The sequence below is a fragment of the Scyliorhinus torazame genome, chromosome 18 (assembly GCF_047496885.1).
Source record: "Scyliorhinus torazame isolate Kashiwa2021f chromosome 18, sScyTor2.1, whole genome shotgun sequence".
NCBI classification, from domain to species: domain Eukaryota; kingdom Metazoa; phylum Chordata; class Chondrichthyes; order Carcharhiniformes; family Scyliorhinidae; genus Scyliorhinus; species Scyliorhinus torazame.
Window position 1 is genome coordinate 96649713 of NC_092724.1, and position 17453 is coordinate 96667165.

A 17453-nucleotide genomic window follows, 5' to 3' on the forward strand; every position below is an offset into this window, starting at 1 on the left:
CAGACTTGCAAATTGGTTTCAGTAGAACATCAATGCAGGACTCAAATGTCAACCTGGCTATGGTCAGGTCTTGGATCTTAGACACAGAGGTGAGAATGTTCCCAAATGAACCAACAAGCTGGGTGGTACATAAATCGGTTTTAAATTTCACAACACATTTTAGTATTATTAGGCAAGGCTTGTGTTAAGACACAAGTGAGAAAATGGTGATAGAAATTATACCCCAAAACTACTTCGTAGCTTAAACTACAAATTTGTTTTTTTTAAATGGCTAATGTATAATGGAAGATGAATGATTTTGAGCAAATTGAAATTTGTCTTTCCTCATGTTACACACCCATCACTTACCGCACGAGTTTAAATCACCAGTTGTCGGGGGAGATTTAGCCTAACTTGGAAGCTACCTTTTCAACAAGCAAGCTCAAGTAAGGAGAGAGCTTGACGTGTAGAACATAACATAGAAAATACAGCACAGAACAGGCCCTTCGGCCCACGATGTTGTGCCGAACCTTTGTCCTAGATTAATCATAGATTATCATTGAATTTATAGTGCAGAAGGAGGCCATTCGGCCCTTTGAGTCTGCACCGGCTCTTGGAAAGAGCACCCTCCCCAAACTCAACACCTTCACCCAACACCAAGGGCAATTTGGACATTAAGGGCAATTTATCATTGGCCAATTCACCTAACCTGCACATCTTTGGATTGTGGGAGGAAACCGGAGCACCCGGAGGAAACCCACGCAGACACGGGGAGGACGTGCAGACTCCGCACAGTCAGCGACCCAAGCCGGAATCGAACCTGGGACCCTGGAGCTGTGAAGCAATTGTGCTATCCACAATGCTACCGTGCTGCCCTTGAGAACAAATAAATCTACACTATATCATTTAACCGTAATCCATGTACCTATCCAATAGCTGCTTGAAGGTCCCTAATGTTTCCGACTCAACTACTTCCACAGGCAGTGCATTCCATGCCCCCACTACTCTCTGGGTAAAGAACCTACCTCTGATATCCCTCCTATATCTTCCACCTTTCACCTTAAATTTATGTCCCCTTGTAATGGTTTGTTCCACCCGGGGAAAAAGTCTCTGACTGTCTACTCTATCTATTCCCCTGATCATCTTATAAACCTCTATCAAGTCGCCCCTCATCCTTCTCCGTTCTAATGAGAAAAGGCCTAGCACCCTCAACCTTTCCTCGTAAGACCTACTCTCCATTCCAGGCAACATCCTGGTAAATCTTCTTTGCACCTTTTCCAAAGCTTCCACATCCTTCCTAAAATGAGGCGACCAGAACTGTACACAGTACTCCAAATGTGGCCTTACCAAAGTTTTGTACAGCTGCATCATCACCTCACGGCTCTTAAATTCAATCCCTCTGTTAATGAACGCGAGCACACCATAGGCCTTCTTCACAGCTCTATCCACTTGAGTGGCAACTTTCAAAGATGTATGAACATAGACCCCAAGATCTCTCTGCTCCTCCACATTGCCAAGAACTCTACCGTTAACCCTGTATTCCGCATTCATATTTGTCCTTCCAAAATGGACAACCTCACACTTTTCAGGGTTAAACTCCATCTGCCACTTCTCAGCCCAGCTCTGCATCCTATCTATGTCTCTTTGCAGCCGACAACAGCCCTCCTTACTATCCACAACTCCACCAATCTTCGTATCATCTGCAAATTTACTGACCCACCCTTCAACTCCCTCATCCAAGTCATTAATGAAAATCACAAACAGCAGAGGACCCAGAACTGATCCCTGCGGTACGCCACTGGTAACTGGGATCCAGGCTGAATATTTGCCATCCACCACCACTCTCTGACTTCTATCGGTTAGCCAGTTTGTTATCCAACTGGCCAAATTTCCCACTATCCCATGCCTCCTTACTTTCTGCATAAGCCTACCATGGGGAACTTTATCAAATGCCTTACTAAAATCCATGTACACTACATCCACTGCTTTACCTTCATCCACATGCTTGGTCACCTCCTCAAAGAATTCAATAAGATTTGTAAGGCAAGACCTACCCCTCACAAATCCGTGCTGACTATCCCTAATCAAGCAGTGTCTTTCCAGATGCTCAGAAATCCTATCCTTCAGTACCCTTTCCATTACTTTGCCTACCACCGAAGTAAGACTAACTGGCCTGTAATTCCCAGGGTTATCCCTAGTCCCTTTTTTGTAAGCTGGTTATGAGAACTTGTTTTCCTTCTGATATTTCCCACCTTCCAAGGATAGTTGACCAATGTTGCACGACTAAGTTTTTTTTAAACAAAATAACACTTGGATATCCTGTAGGTTCTATATCATCTGAAGCACTGGTGCTTACTGAATACCAGACAAAATAGTGGAGCATAGCCTGAGAAATGTTCTTTATTCAATAAAAATAAGTGATCAGATTACTTGTACATGGTTTGGAGCTTGCCCTGTGGTTACAGTTTGTATATAGGGGCTGGTTTAGCACAGGGCTAAATAGCTGGCTTTTAAAGCAGACCAAGGCAGGCCAGCAGCGCGGGTTCAATTCTGTACCAGCCTCCCCGAACAGGCGCCGGAATGTGGTGACTAGGGGCTTTTCACAGTAACTTCATTTGAAGCCTACTTGTGAAAATAAGCAATTTTCATTTTTCATTTTCATTTCATATTTGTATAAACCCACAGACACAACACTATCAGCAAGATTGACCCCAGTGGCTAGCTATGGATCCCAGCCACAAACAAGCTGCAGGAGGTAAGGGAACATAAATATCATTCAATTTAAATGCTTATTAGATTCTTACCCTGGACAAGCTTTTTTGCTCGAGTGCTTTAGGTGAGGAGTCATTCAATGCCCCTATGAGTCGTGAATAAGTTACTCAATAACCTCACTGTAGAATTGCATTGTTAAAAGGACAGAGGTTTAATTAAAGCAGTTCATCTTATTCAAGTCAACAAATGTTTCTATTGATTGGGGCTGGTTTAGCTCAGTTTGGCTAGTTTGTGATGTAGAGCGAGGCCAATAGTGCGGGTTCAATCCGGCTGAGGTTATTCATGAAGGCCCCGCCTTCTCAACACTAACGCTCGAGGTGTGATTCTCCGTTCAAATCACCACCAGTCAGCTCGCCCCCTCAAAGGGGAAATCAGCCGATGGTCAGCTAGGACTATGGAGACTTTACTGTATATTTATGCACCTCAATGTAAAAAATCCCAAGGTATTTAACAGGATGGTACAAGACCTATCTTGACACTGCCATATAAGGAGATATCAGGACATGACCAATGGATGAGTGATTAAAATTGGCTCAAGGGGCCATAAATAGCAGAATACAAATATATGGGAGGGTTGTGGGGTTGGAGATTACAAAGCCAAGGAGCGATTTGAAAATCAGCATGAAAATTTAAAATAGGTTTTGTTGAACACAATCCAATGCAGGTCATTGAGCACAAAGGTAATGGGCGAATGGGACTTGGTGTGAATAAGGACACAGGCAACAAAATTTCAGATGACCTGAATTTTATGGCTGGATGAAGCCAGGAATTCATTGCAGTCAAGGTCTTGTGGTGCAGTGGTAGCGACCCTACTGCTGAACCAGAAGCTCTGGATCAGAACTTAGTTCGACTTATTGGCCAGGAAAGGAGTGTCCAACACGGTTCAAACGGGCTGATAATCAGCTTGGAAATACTTCCACCACTTTTCCCAAAGGATAAAAACAGTATATGCGTGTGAAGTTCCCCAAAGGATAATAACAGTATATGGGTGTGAAGTTAACAACAACATTGTAGTCAAGACTAAAGGTAAAAAGGCATGGATGAGGGTTTCAGAAGCAGATATGCTTAGGTAGGGAGAATTGTGCCATGTTACAGGGCAGAAAATATGCACTCTTATCGATTACACAGAAATGTAGCTGGAATCTCGATCAAATATGACACCAAGGTTAGGCACAATCTTAAATAAACAGAAAAATGTTTTAAATCTTCAGACTTCTTCAAAGAAAGGTAGACTTGTGATTAATTTCAAACTGTTGAAGAATGGGGTGGAGCAAAAGAGGTGGTCAGGGATAGGTGAGAGCTCAGGAGAGACCGGACAAAAATGTATGGACACAAGACAAAGGGAGTGTTAAAGACTATCGGTGCTAATTGTGGAATAAAGGTTAGATAGCAGAATGCAGTTGCTTCACAGCACCAGGGTCCCAGGTTCGATTCCCGGATTGGGTTACTGTCTGTGCAGTCTGCGTGGGTTTCTGCCAGGGTCCCACAAGTCCGGAGGTGCTTGTTAGGTGAATTGGACATTCTGAATTCTCCCTCTGTGTACCCGAACAGGTGCTGGAATGTGGCAACTAGGGGCTTTTCACAGTAACTTCATTGCAGTGTTAATGTAAGCCTACTTGCGACAATAATAAAGATTATGTAAGTTGCAGCATTGTCCTGTGGAGTGAGGAAAAAAACATTTTTAAAAGATCAGAATTCATGGTCTAAAATGATTACTGAAAGTTAAGTCCAGCAGGCCATAACATGCTTAATTGAAAGATGAATCAATGTGCATTGGGCTTCGCTGGTACGTTGCAGCAGGCCAAACACAGAAATGCAAGCATGAGAGCAAGATGATGAATTGAAATGGCAGTCGGGTCACTTTGCATCTGCAAAGTAGTCACCCAGTCCACATTTTTTCTCCCCTAAGTAGAGCAGACTGCATTGTTAGCAGCAAATACAGTAGACCGAATCGCTGCTTCACCTGAAAGGAGTGTTTGAGCCTTTGACAGTGAGGAGGTAAAAGGGCAAATGTTAAACTTCTTGTATTTGCATGGGAAGGTGCCGCAGGAAACTGGTACGGTGTTGGGGGTGATGGAGAAGTGGACCAGGGTGCCATGAATGGAACAGTCCCGGTGGAATGCTGACAAGAAGATGTGGCATCATGCTGGAAATGGCAGAGGATGACCCTTTGAATGTGGAAACTGGTTCGAGGGGAAACCGTCACGGTTCTGGGAGGGAAGGGCTGAGAGCAGACTGGGAGATGGGTTTGACACAGTTGAGGGCTATTAACCACAGTGGGATGGGGGGGGGGGGGGGGGTAGAGAGAACCTCGTCTCAAGAAAAAGGAAGACATAAGAAGTGCCTTTTTGGAAGACAGCAGAATTGGAACACAAGGACATTCTCACCTTCACACGGTCCATCTCCATTGCAGCCCATCCCTTCCAGCTCTCCATTTCTGGTGATACTGTCCACCAACATTCATTACAGGCCCACAACTTCCACAGATACCTTGACTACATGCTGTTTCCTATAAAGGACTCCACCCCAATCTCCCAGTTCCTCTACCTCTCATATCTGTTCCGACGATGTTATCCTCTCTAACACGGTGCTTCTGATGTATCCATTTTTCCTGAGCTGAAATTTCTGACAGTGCAGCACACACCCGTAGTATTTTAATGGAGTATCTACCAAAATTTTTAATGATCAAGTTGTTGGAGTAAGATCAACTCTCACGATAGTGCTACCATTGATGACATCTCACAAACAATAAAATAGCAAGGGTCTATTTTTGATCACAATTCAGTGAAAGTCTATACCTGCGTTGTAGAGATACCAAACTGGTAGCTGTGCATACTGTCACAAGTGCACGCCTTCATAAAGGTGGAAGAGAGATTATTATTTAAAAAGGGATTGAATTGCAGTCTATTGTCCAATAATCAAGGAACAAGACGACTGCACAAACTAAGTGTTTCAGCAGTCATTTTGTCGAAATATTATACAGCTTGGCAGTTTCTATGGTTTGAATGTGGTCATTTTTAATAAGCACAGGACATTTGATATTACAAAGTGTGTGACAGAAGCTGATCTTGGTTCTGTAGCAATTGACATATCACATACCGAAAAACAATTGATGCTTTGACGTTTTCACCTTAATGGGAAGAAATTACCATTGTAAATGCATTACTCACTGCTGCCAACATGTGAAGAGGAAAGACTCTAGCTTACTAAATAACCACAGATGCGTGGAAGTTGTCCAAACATGGTTTTAATTATATACAAATTTAACAAAAAGATTTTCATTTTTATACAGCAGTCATGAGCATTAACTTTTCCTGACAACATCCCAAGGGAGATTGTAATGGTGAATGCATGCACCCCAGAGTGGTACAAAGCATCTTCCTGACAGTTTTAGTGCTGATGAAAGGTAGACCAGAGACAATATAGGAGAAGGCCACCCCCCTGCTATTTAATTACCTTCTGGAACTTGGTCCAACGAGCAGCATTGCCACTAATTCTGTCAATGTGCAACTCAACAGTAAGAGTTTGGGAAAAAGACGATTTAAAAAAAAGTTTACAAATGCAAACAATTAACTTACATCAACAACAATCTAGATGAATATTGGTCAGTAAAAATGCCTCGGGTGAACAGTGGGAAGACAAAAGCTCAAAATACTGCATATAGGGAGTCAAGCAAATAGATCGAAAAACCATCTTCCGTGGCTGATATCATAAGTTCACATTCCGATTCTGCACAAACATCGTTGAATTGAACATTGAGTAATTTCACTTACCTTGATGTGCCACAGATTATGTTGCCATTTGTATCTTTAGACTCAATCTATATTTACACAAACAACAGTGCATAGGTTCTATGGAAAACAAATGAGCTCATTTGAAAGGCACTGCACAAGATCACCAACTGTCCAACATAGCTCTGACTTTGTAGTACATTACAGCATATAATGGAGTATGGTTTTTAAAGCTATTTTGGCTGTACTTCATCAAAGCACCTCATTAACCTTGTACACCACTAGTTGTGAAGATACTGGCAACTCTAAACATGGTCATTCAGGCCAACATTGGGGCTTGCTCTCTGGTTCTTGCTGAAGCCCACTACCTCCAATCTCATTACGGAATATGATCCCCTCCTCCTCACAAACTACCCAGAAAAGATTTCTCCCGTGTCCCCTGAAAAGGACAGCCAGATGGCTGTCAGGTAAATCAGTGGTTGTGAGTGTAGTACGTGAGGTTCCACCAAATAAAATTTTGCTTGGTTATCTGCACCACAGCTCGATGTTCAGAGGCAAGGCACCTTGGGAAAACGATTGCTCAACATTTAATAATAATAAGAATAATCTTTGTCACAATAATAATCTTTTATTGTCACAAGTAGGCTTACATTAACACTGCAATGAAGTTAGTGAAAAGCCCCTAGTTGCCACATCCCAGAGGGAGAATTCAGAATGTCCAAATTACCTAACAGCACGTCTTTCGGGACTTGTGGGAGGAAACCGGAGCACCTGGAGAAAACCCACGCAGACACGGGGAGAATGTGCAAACTCCACACAGTGACCCAAGCCGGGAATTGAACTTGGGACCCTGGCGCTGTGAAGCAACAATGCTATCCACTGTGCTACCGTGCCGCCCAGTAAAGTAGGCTTACATTAACACTGCAATGAAGTTACTGTAAAAGGCCCCTAGCCACCACATTCCAGTACATGTTCGGGTAAACAGAGGGAGAATTAAAAATGTCCAATTCACCTAACAGCACGTCTTTCGGGACTTATGGGAAGAAACCGGAGCACCCGGAGAAAACCCGCGCAGACACGGGGAGAACGTGCAAACAGTGACCCAAGCCGGGAATCAAACCTGGGACCCTGGAGCTGTGAAGCAACAGTGCTACCCATCGTGCTGCCACATTTTAAGTGTAAAAAAATGTTTTTTTTTTTTATAAACTTGTTGGCCAAGTCGCAGCAGTAACCTTAAACTGTCTTTAATAAATAAAAATGATCATTACCTCATTTTGACTGGTGTTTGCAGTGGGGAAGAGAAAGGAAGTGTGCAACAATTCACATGTTTGAAGAAGTGATTTTCCGGTTTCTGAACTAAACATTATCTTTTGCACCCACAATTCAACAAAGTTGGCTTGTTTTCTTCTGTTGGGTAACATTCAATCTCCTATATCATAAATTGGTGTCAGCAGCCACCCCGAGCACAATTTTGTATTGCTTCTAGTGCCACTTTTGGCCAAATCAGAGGTTACGTTCTGCACCGTGACGTTCACCTGCTCTCACAATTTTACCTGTTTAACCTCCCTTTTTAATGTCGTAGTGCCCATATTCTTATCTTCTAGCAATCATGTTCACAAGTTAAAATGCATCTTGGTTTAAAAAAAGGTTAATATGTCAAAATGGTGGAAGGTTAACTGATGTGTAAGAGACTGATTTAGGAGTAAGATTCCCTGGATATTAAAAATACTGCCATTTATATAGCACTCCGCTAATGTCCATAAACAGAAATGTGATAATGACAAGATATTCTGTTTTTTTGTGATGTTGGTTGAAAGATAGATATTGGCTAGGCCACTTTAAAGCTGCTTGAGATAAGGCCATTATAAATTTACAATTATTGTGTTTTATGGGAGGGGCAGCACAGTGCCACAGTGGTTAGCACTGCTGCCTCACGGTGCTGCGGACCCGGGTTTGATCCTGGCTCCTGCACTTCTTCCCTGTGTCTGCCTGGGTCTTATCCCTACAACAAAAGAAAACATGTGCAGGGTAAGTGGATTGGCCACACTAAATTGCCCCTTAATTGGAAAATAAATAATTGGGTACTCTAAATTATTTTTAAAAAAGGAATAATGTTTTATGGCAAGAGATGTAGAATATAAAAGTTGAGATGTAATGGTGACTCTGTAAAAAATCCTTTTGGATCGCAATTAAGAATGGTGAATGCAGTTCCGAATTTATACGATAAGAAAGGTACTCAGGGAATGTTGTGCTTGGTATGAGAAAATACAAACAGAAAAAGCTTGCAAATGGAAGAGATAATGGAATGATTTGATAGGTGATAAGTGTTTAAAATTCAGAGATGAGACAGAATTGGTTATTCCACAATTGAAGGAATTAGAACAAGGGGACAAATTAAAAAGCAGCCAAAAGAAATCTATTCCTGGAATGCCCGACTAAAACTAGACAGCATAGGCTAGATTTTCACATTTACCAGCTGGGTGCTTAACACCAAGTAAATGTAGTTTAAAAAGCAAATCAAGTGGAAGGATTTCATGCCAGTTAACACAACCCACAGATTTTCCTCTATTTGCAAATTGTCCAGGTAGTAATTACAAAAGGTTTTATCCACTTAATGTTTTGTCTGAAAGAAAATGAGCTAAAGGTATAGGGATTAATTACTGTTTGAGTCCATTGAGTCTGCACTGACCCTTTGAAAGAGCACTTCAGCCAAGCACCCCCCCCCCCCCCCCCCCGCTCAAATAACCTCAACCTCACTTACACATCTTTTGGACACCAAGGGACAATTTAGCATGGCTAATCCACCTAACCTGGACATTTTGGATTATGGGAGGAATCCGGAGCACCTGGAGGAACCCCATGCAGACATGGGGAGAAAGTGCAATCTCCACAGTCATCCAAAGCCGGAACTGAACACTGGCGCTGTGATGCAGCAGCGCTAACCACTGTGCCACTGTTTTCCCACTTAAGATTTTGTCTGAAAGAAAATAAGATCAAGCAATAGGGACTACTGGTTGTGTTGGAGGAGAAACACCAACATGGACTTGTCGACCAAACCTGTGTGTTGTAATTATCATGGTGAAATTCAAATCAGGCACTATGGATTGCAAAAGACAATCCAGTCTTGAGAGAATAAATGTTCTTTGGTTTTATTAGTTTAATTCTGTATTACCTGGTATTTACACTGCTGTTATTGGAGGATGATGCAAATAACTGATCTGCTTCCAGTGGCAGATTAATCTCATACCTACAGAAGAGGGGGAAAAATAGAATATCAGACTTTCTCCTCACCACAGCAAGAACCACTGCATTAGCAGAGCATGTTCTGCAAGCAGGGGAGGAACCGAACCCATCCCAAATTAACATCTAAAACAGTATGGTGCTGCGTGGCCGTGGAAATATCCAGCTCCAGATGACGAAGAAACATTTATTCTATTGCGGCTGCTGCAGAAGGATGGAGTTTTTCTTACTAAGTTATACCACAAAGATACAAATTAGCATTTTGTACATAGTTGGTTTGTGCATCAATCTCTTGCTGTCTGGATCTTATTGGATACTTTTCCAGTCTGCAATTGTACTTAATAATATTTGTAACTTCATCTATGCTCACATTGATAAACCATAGATAAGAGAATTCTCCCTCGCATTGCGTGTAGCCAAGCCATGAACCAGTTCTTTATAAAGAAGTAGTTTACAGATATACGCACATTGCACAAAGGAAATGCAATTGCTGTATGGTTGTATTTTGCTTTTTCTGCAATTTTGTTTTTGAAATAGAAGTTGACCCCACATCTCTATAATACTTTAGAGCTGGTCCTGCAATAATAATTAATAAATAACTAATGTCTTTACAGTCGCTCCAGAATTGAAGAAGCCAGATCATTTGCTGCCCAGCACTTTGAGAAATAGCACCACTGTCAGATGGAACATTTCATCAAAATCGCTTGCTTACTTACAGCCAGGAATAAAAACAACAAAGAGCCAAAACACAAAGCCCGAGGAGGAAAGCAGTTGTTACTGGTCCAGACACTTGCAAGTAGCTTGTATGATGTATGACCAGTAAAATCGATTTTTCCATTTCAAAGTTTATTAGATGAAACCAGGTATAGTGCTCATACCAGTTTCACCAGACTGGCAGAATCAGCCCATACACAACTTTGCTCTGTAAGCTGAAAAAAATTTTGCCCAACACTATATAAAAGATACAATTCCATTTACAAGTCTCTTGCTATTACATCTCCTGCAACATGGATCTTTACCCAGATCAATCTGATCACTTACAATACCAAGACATCCGTGCTAAAAATAAACTGAATTTGACGACTACAAACCTATCCAAACCTGTGCCGTTTTATACAAATCTAGTAGCTATAAACAAAGCTTTTAAAGTCAGAAATGCAGACAGCATGTTGGCCCCGCCAGGGATGTGTTGTTAGAAGTCACGTCTGTGGTACAATTCTGGGTCATAGTACTTGGTAACTACAACTCTGTTGGCAAACTTTCGGCCCGTTAGTGCTTGCATTGCTTTTTGGCAGTCTAGTGGAGAGATGAATTCTACAAATATCTGTTCAGGGGAAAAAATAAAATAAAAAAATCTTTTGTTAAAACAAAATAAGCTGGTTATTGAACGCTCAACAAAATGGTAAATCAGCGCTGCAAATCAAGAGTCTCCTGCTTGGACCATAGGTAAAGGCCCTAAGACTGAACTGCTCACTTTGCAATTCTCAGCTTCATCAGTGAATAACAAAGTCAGTTGAATTTCCTGAGTTTTAAGTGTGTTTCTTAGTTACTAACAACAATTACTGTGAGCATTAATGTCCCCTCAATCATTCACTGGTGTCTCAATCTTCATTCGCCACCTCCCTGGTAAGTATAGACAGCTGGCTGCATGAAGCATAAATAATTCCACCCTTAATTATATTAAGAAATCTTACAACACCAGGTTAAAGTCCAACAGGTTGGTTTAGAATCACTAGCTTTCGGAGCACTGCTCCTTCCTCAGGTGAGTGAAGAGGTAGGTTCCAGAAACACATATAGACAAAGTCAAAGATGCAAGATGATACTTTGAATGAGAGTCTTTGCAGGTAATTGAGTCTACAGGTCCAGACAGAGCAACTGAAGAGAGGGATAATCACAGTTTAAAGAGGTGTGAATTATTTCAAGCCAGGAGTTGGTAGGATTTCGCAAGCCCAGGCCAGATGGTGAGGGGGTGAATCTAATGCAACATGAATCCAAGGTCCTGGTTGAGGCTGTACTCATGTGAGCGGAACTTGGCTCTAAGTTTCTGCTCGCCGATTCTGTGTTGTTGCGCGTCCTGAAGGCCGCCATGGAGAACGCTTACCCGAAGATCAGAGGCTGAATGCCCTTGACTGCTGAAGTGTTCCCTGACTGGAAGGGAACATTTCTGCCTGGCAATTGTCACGCGATGTCCATTCATCCGTTGTCGCAGCGTCTGCATGGTCTCGCCAATGTACCACGCATCGAGATATCCTTTCCTGCAGCGTATGAAAGTTATCCGAGTCGTAAGTGTATGTACCATGTACCTGGTGGATGGTGTTCTCACGTGTAATGTCGATCTGGCACGCCTTACAGAGATTGCAGTGGCAGGTTGTGTGGTGTCGTGGTTGCTGTTCTGAAGGCTGGGTAGTTTGCTGCAAACAATGGTTTGAGGTTGCGCGGTTGTTTGAAGGCAAGTAGTGGGGCTGTGGGGATGACCTTGGCAAGATGTTCATCTTTATCAATGACGTGTTGAAGGCTGCGAAGATGATGTTGTAGTTTTTCCACTCCGGGCAAGTACTGGACAACAAAGGTTGTGTCCCGTGTTTGTCTTCTGAGGAAGTTGGTGCGTTTTTTTACTGTGGCGGGTTGGAACTGTCGATCGATAAGTCGAGCGCCATATCCTGTTCATACGAGGGTGTCTTTCAGCGTCTGTAGATGTCTGTTACGCTCCTCCTCAGCTGAGCAGACCCTGTATATACCATACCATAGAATTTACAGTGCAGAAGGAGGCCATTCGGCCCATCGAGTCTGCACCGGCTCTTGGAAAGAGCACCCTACCCAAGGTCAACACCTCCACCCTATCCCCATAACCCAGTAACCCCACCCAACACTAAGGGCGATTTTGGACACTAAGGGCAATTTATCATGGCCAATCCACCTAACCTGCACATCTTTGGACTGTGGGAGGAAACCGGAGCACCCGGAGGAAACCCACGCACACATGGGGAGGATGTGCAGACTCCACACAGACAGTGACCTAAGCCGGAATCGAACCTGGGACCCTGGAGCTGTGAAGCAATTGTGCTATCCACAATGCTACCGTGCTGCCCTATATACGGAGTGCTTAGCTATAGGGGATGGCTTCTTTAATGTGTTTAGGGTGGAAGCTGGAGAAGTGGAGCAACGTGAGGTTATCCGTGGGCTTGCGGTAAAACGAAGTGCTGAGGTGACCTTCCTTGATTGAGATGAGTGTGTCCAAGAATGCAACCGATTCTGGAGAGTAGTCCATGGTGAGTCTGATGGTGGGATGGAACTTTTTTTTTCTTTAAAAAAAAAAATGCATTTTATTCAAACTTGTATCAAAGTAGGTTACAGCAAATAAACACCCCGGGAAACATTCTTCCCAACAATCAACTATACAGTTTGTACAGATTTTTCTCCTTTTTCAATCCCCTCTCCCCATCACCCACTCCCTTACGACGAACAGCTCCTCAAACACTGTTACAAACATCCCCCACCTTTTGGGATTAGTGAGATTACTGCCTGCTTCATTGTCTCCGGCAACTCCCCCTTCTCCAGTGCTTCATTAAATGCCCGCAACAGATGTGGTGCCAGGTCCGCCGCAAATTCCTTATAAAATTCTGCCGGGTACCCATCCGGCCCAGGGGCCTTCCCCGACTTCATACCCCTGATACTATCCAGCAACTCCCTCAGCCCCAGGGGCTCCTCCAACGCCTGCCTCTTTGCTTCCTCCACCTGGGGAAATTCCAGCTCGTCCAGAAACCACCCCATGTCCCCCCTCCTCTCTTCCTGGGTCTGCCTCATAAAGTCCTGGTAATACTCTCTGAATGCCTCATTTATCTTCCCTGGCTCTGACACCACATCCCCAGCCCGGATCTTCAATATTTCCCTGGACGCAGCCTGCCTCCGCAGCTGGTGCGCCAGCATGCGGCTCACCTTCTCCCCATACTCGTAGTGCACCACTCTTGCCCTACGCAGTTGCCCTCCCCCCCTCCCCATTGTCAGCCTGTCAAATTGTCCCTGCAACTTTTTCCTCCTCGCCAATCCCTCCACAGTGGGCACCCTCGAATATTCCCTGTCCACCTCCACTATCTTGCTCACTAGATGGTCATGTTCCGCCCTCCTGTCCTTATTCGCACGAACCGTAAATGAGAATTTTTCCCCGGACCACTGCCTTCAGTGCTTCCCAAAAAATGCCCGCCGACACCTCCCCATTCTGATTGAACTCCACATAATCCCTAATCGCCAACCGCACCTTATCACAAAAACATCCATCCGCCAACAACCCCGAGTCAAATCTCCATCCTGGCCTCTGCTCTCGTCCCGTACTGAACCAAATATCCAGCCAGTGGGGTGCATGGTCCGAGATAATTATCCCCACATACTCTGCCCCCTCCACCCCAACCAAAATCTCCCGACTCACTACAAAATAATCAATCCTCGAATACACGTGTGAAAAGGAGGAATACTCCCCCCTGGGTTCCGAAAGCGCCATGGATCCACCATACCCATCCTCGCCATCGACCTGGGGCTCGAACTATCCACCCTCGACTCCAGGACACAGTTAAAATCTCGTTCCATTCAACTGGTACGTAGCCAAATCCGGGATTGCTGCCAGCAACCCCCTCATAAAACCCACATCATCCCAATTTGGGGCATACACATTTACCAACACTACCGGTGCCCCTTCCAATACCCCACTCACAATTACATATCTCCCACCTGGATCCCTCACCTCCTTCGCACTCACAAATCCCATTTTTTTTCCTCATTAAAATCGACACACCCCTCGATTTCAAATCAAACCCAGAGTGAAAAACCTGCCCAACACACCCCTTCCTTGACCTAACCTGGTCTTTCACACGGAGGTGTGTCTTCTGCAAAAAGACAACCCCCGCTTTCAAGCTCCTGAGGTGCACGAACACCCGCAACCTTTTAACCAGCCCATTCAGTCCCCGGACGTTCCACGTTACCAACTTTACCGGAGGCTTGCGCCTCCAATCCCCTCTACCATCCGTCACCTTCCCCACCTCATACCTGCCCCTTTAATTCCACTCTGTACCTTGCCCATCCCAGATGGCCCCTTTCTTCGCCCTGACTATGTCATCTCTCACCCTCTGCCGCATTGCAGAACCCCCCCCCCACTTCCCCCGGCTACCCCTCTTGGCCTTCTCCCACCACCTCACTTCCGTTCACCAGCATAACCTGCTAGCGTGGCTGCCCATGCCCAAAGGCACATCCTAATGACCAGTATCGCCGTGGCCTTGTTGAAACCTGCCCGCCATTTTTCCAACTCGGCTCCGATGTCCTGATAAATCCGGACGTTATTTCCCTCCCAGTTGGAGCTACGCTTCTCCCTGGCCCACCGTAGAATTTTCTCTTTCTCCACAAATTTATGGAGTCTGGTGGGATGGAACTTATTGATGTCATCGTGTAGTCGTTTCAGTGATTCTTCGCCGTGGGTCCAAAGGAAAAAAATGTCATTGATGTATAATGTCGGTTGAAGGTCCTGTGCGGTGAGGAGGTCTTGTTCAAACTTGTGCATGAAGATGTTGTCATATTGAGGTGCAAATTTGGTCCCCATGGCTGTTCTGTGTCTGGATGAAGAACTTGTTGTCGAAGGTGAAGATGTTGTGATCCGGAATGAAGCGGATGAGTTGCAGAATTGCATCTGGAGATTGGCAGTTGTCGGTGTTGAGTACTGAGGCTGTTGCAGCAATGCCGTCATCATGGGGGATGCTGGTGTAGAGTGCCGAGACATCCATTGTGGCGACTGGTCCATGGGTGCTGAGTTTCTGTAAGAAGTCGGTCGTATCGCGACGGAAGCTGGGCGTTCCTTGTACGATGGGTTTCAAGATGCCCTTGATGTAGCCAGAGAGGTTCTCACACAGGGTCCCATTGCCTGATGCGATAGAACAGCCTGGTGTGTTGGGCTTGTGTATTTCAGGAAAGGATGTCCCGAAGCGTGGTACATTGGCAAGACCATACAGACACTGCGACAATGGATTAACGAACATCATGTGACAATCACCAGGCAGGAATGTTCCCTTCCAGTCAGGGAACATTCAGCAGTCAAGGGCATTCAGCCTCTGATCTTCGGGTAAGCGTTCTCCAAGGCGGCCTTCAGGACCAGCGACAACGCAGAATCGCCGAGCAGAAACTTATAGCCAAGTTCCGCACACACGAGTACGGCTTCAACCAGCATGTTGGACTCATGTTGCATTACATTCGCCCCCCACCATCTGGCCTGGGCTTGCAAAATCCTACCAACTATCCTGGTTTGAGACAATTCACACCTCTTTAAACTGTGATTATCCCTCTCTCCAGTTGCTCCATCTGGACCTGTGAAGACTTAATTACCTGCAAAGACTCGCATTCAAAGTATCGTCTTGCGTCTTTGACTTTGTCCATATATGGTACTGGAACCTACCTCTTCATTCACCTGAGGAAGGAGCAGTGCTCCGAAAGCTAGCGATTCGAAACAAACCTGTTGGACTTTAACCTGGTGTTGTAAGACTTCTTATTGTGCTCACCCCAGTCCAACGCTTGCATCTCCACATCTTAATTATATTGTTAGGGTAGGGGTTCAGAATGGTGTTTGTTGTTGGAGGAAAGAAAGAGAAAAAGGTCAGTCGCTGGCAACCGTATGACACCTAGAACTAGATTTTCTGTTGAGCATGGATCATCATGTGGTCTAACCCCCAATAACATAATGTACATATTTTCAAGCTGCAGACATTTCTCCTCCACATCCTCTCCCTGCATGGGAACCAAGGGCAACAGTAATATTTGATAAAAGATATTAGTGATATAAGCACAGATCTGTATTGGCCAGAATTTATCAACTAATCCTATTGAACAGCAGAGTTTATATTATGTTCATGATGTGGTATTTTGGAAGCCTCAAACTTTCGTTTGTTAGATTAATTTTTAAACTCACATCAAGGAAATCTTGGATTGCATTTGGACATCAGAGCCATCTCCAAACATAATTTTTTTTTAAGAGGTTCCACAGATTCTGATCCAAATGCAAACTTTAAAACTTAATCATGACATTTGTCAGCAAAGTTGAGAGGAAAAGCTTAAGTGATTCAAACATTCAATTTCAACTGTAGCTTATTGGTTGGAGATTTTCATCTATTCTGACCAAACAGTCATTCTTTTACCTTGCCGCAACCAGGCACTTCTAGCCCATCCAGTGGTCGAGGGATTTCAATGGATTTCACAGTCCCATATTTGCTACACTCTTCTCTAATGTCCTCCAGGATTTCCTCATACTCCTCATCATCGATAAGTTCATCTGGTGACACCATGTTTAACAGGCACAACACGTCAGTGGGTAGCCCTGTGTTCTGAACTTGCAGTGATGGAAGGCCTGGTACCTGTACAGTCACTGGTGTTTGGATAATGGCACTCTGCAACAGAAAATATGGGATTTGCTGCAAATTAATGCTAATCAGCTACCCCTCCATATTACAGCTTTAAGAGGATAGGAATATAATCATGTTCGCCCGCCCACATTTGCAAAGGTTTGAACAAAGTCCTCCTCTCTGCAGTTGATTATGACTGCTAACGTTGGAGAAAAAAATACAGGTAATAATGAAAGAAAAGATTACATGATGGCACTAGAAAGAAAACAACATCTGTCAACAGCTTTGCTAATAGTCACATGGTCGAAACTGGCAACTACTTGTGAAAAAAAAATCCCACCAGCATAGTGTGAGATGAACA

At 44.1% G+C, this 17453-nt stretch overlaps 2 protein-coding genes across 9 annotated transcripts in view; one reads left to right on the forward strand and one right to left on the reverse strand.

The window, feature by feature from the left end:
* Positions 1-17453, forward strand: part of LOC140395380 (uncharacterized) — a 242299-nt gene that overhangs the window by 198031 nt on the left and 26815 nt on the right. For 2 of the 5 annotated variants that reach the window (XM_072483075.1, XM_072483071.1), the window contains 2 exons: positions 2665-2734; positions 7502-7843. In XM_072483075.1, the coding sequence (XP_072339176.1) occupies positions 2665-2734; positions 7502-7583 (152 nt within the window). In that variant the 3' untranslated portion in view covers positions 7584-7843. Of the gene's footprint in view, positions 1-2664; positions 2735-7501; positions 7844-10336; positions 10567-17453 lie in introns of those variants that run through there. The other 3 variants (XR_011936169.1, XM_072483072.1, XM_072483074.1) reach the window with 3 other exon arrangements.
* The window catches only part of LOC140395379 (splicing factor U2AF 65 kDa subunit-like), a 75343-nt gene continuing 68441 nt past the window's right edge, over positions 10552-17453 (reverse strand). For all 4 annotated transcript variants that reach the window (XM_072483068.1, XM_072483067.1, XM_072483070.1 and 1 more), the window contains exons 10-11: positions 16889-17137; positions 10552-11046 (exon numbers count right to left, since the gene is read on the reverse strand). In XM_072483068.1, coding sequence (XP_072339169.1) covers positions 10915-11046; positions 16889-17137 — 381 coding nt within the window. In that variant the 3' untranslated portion in view covers positions 10552-10914. The remainder of the gene's footprint in view (positions 11047-16888; positions 17138-17453) is intronic.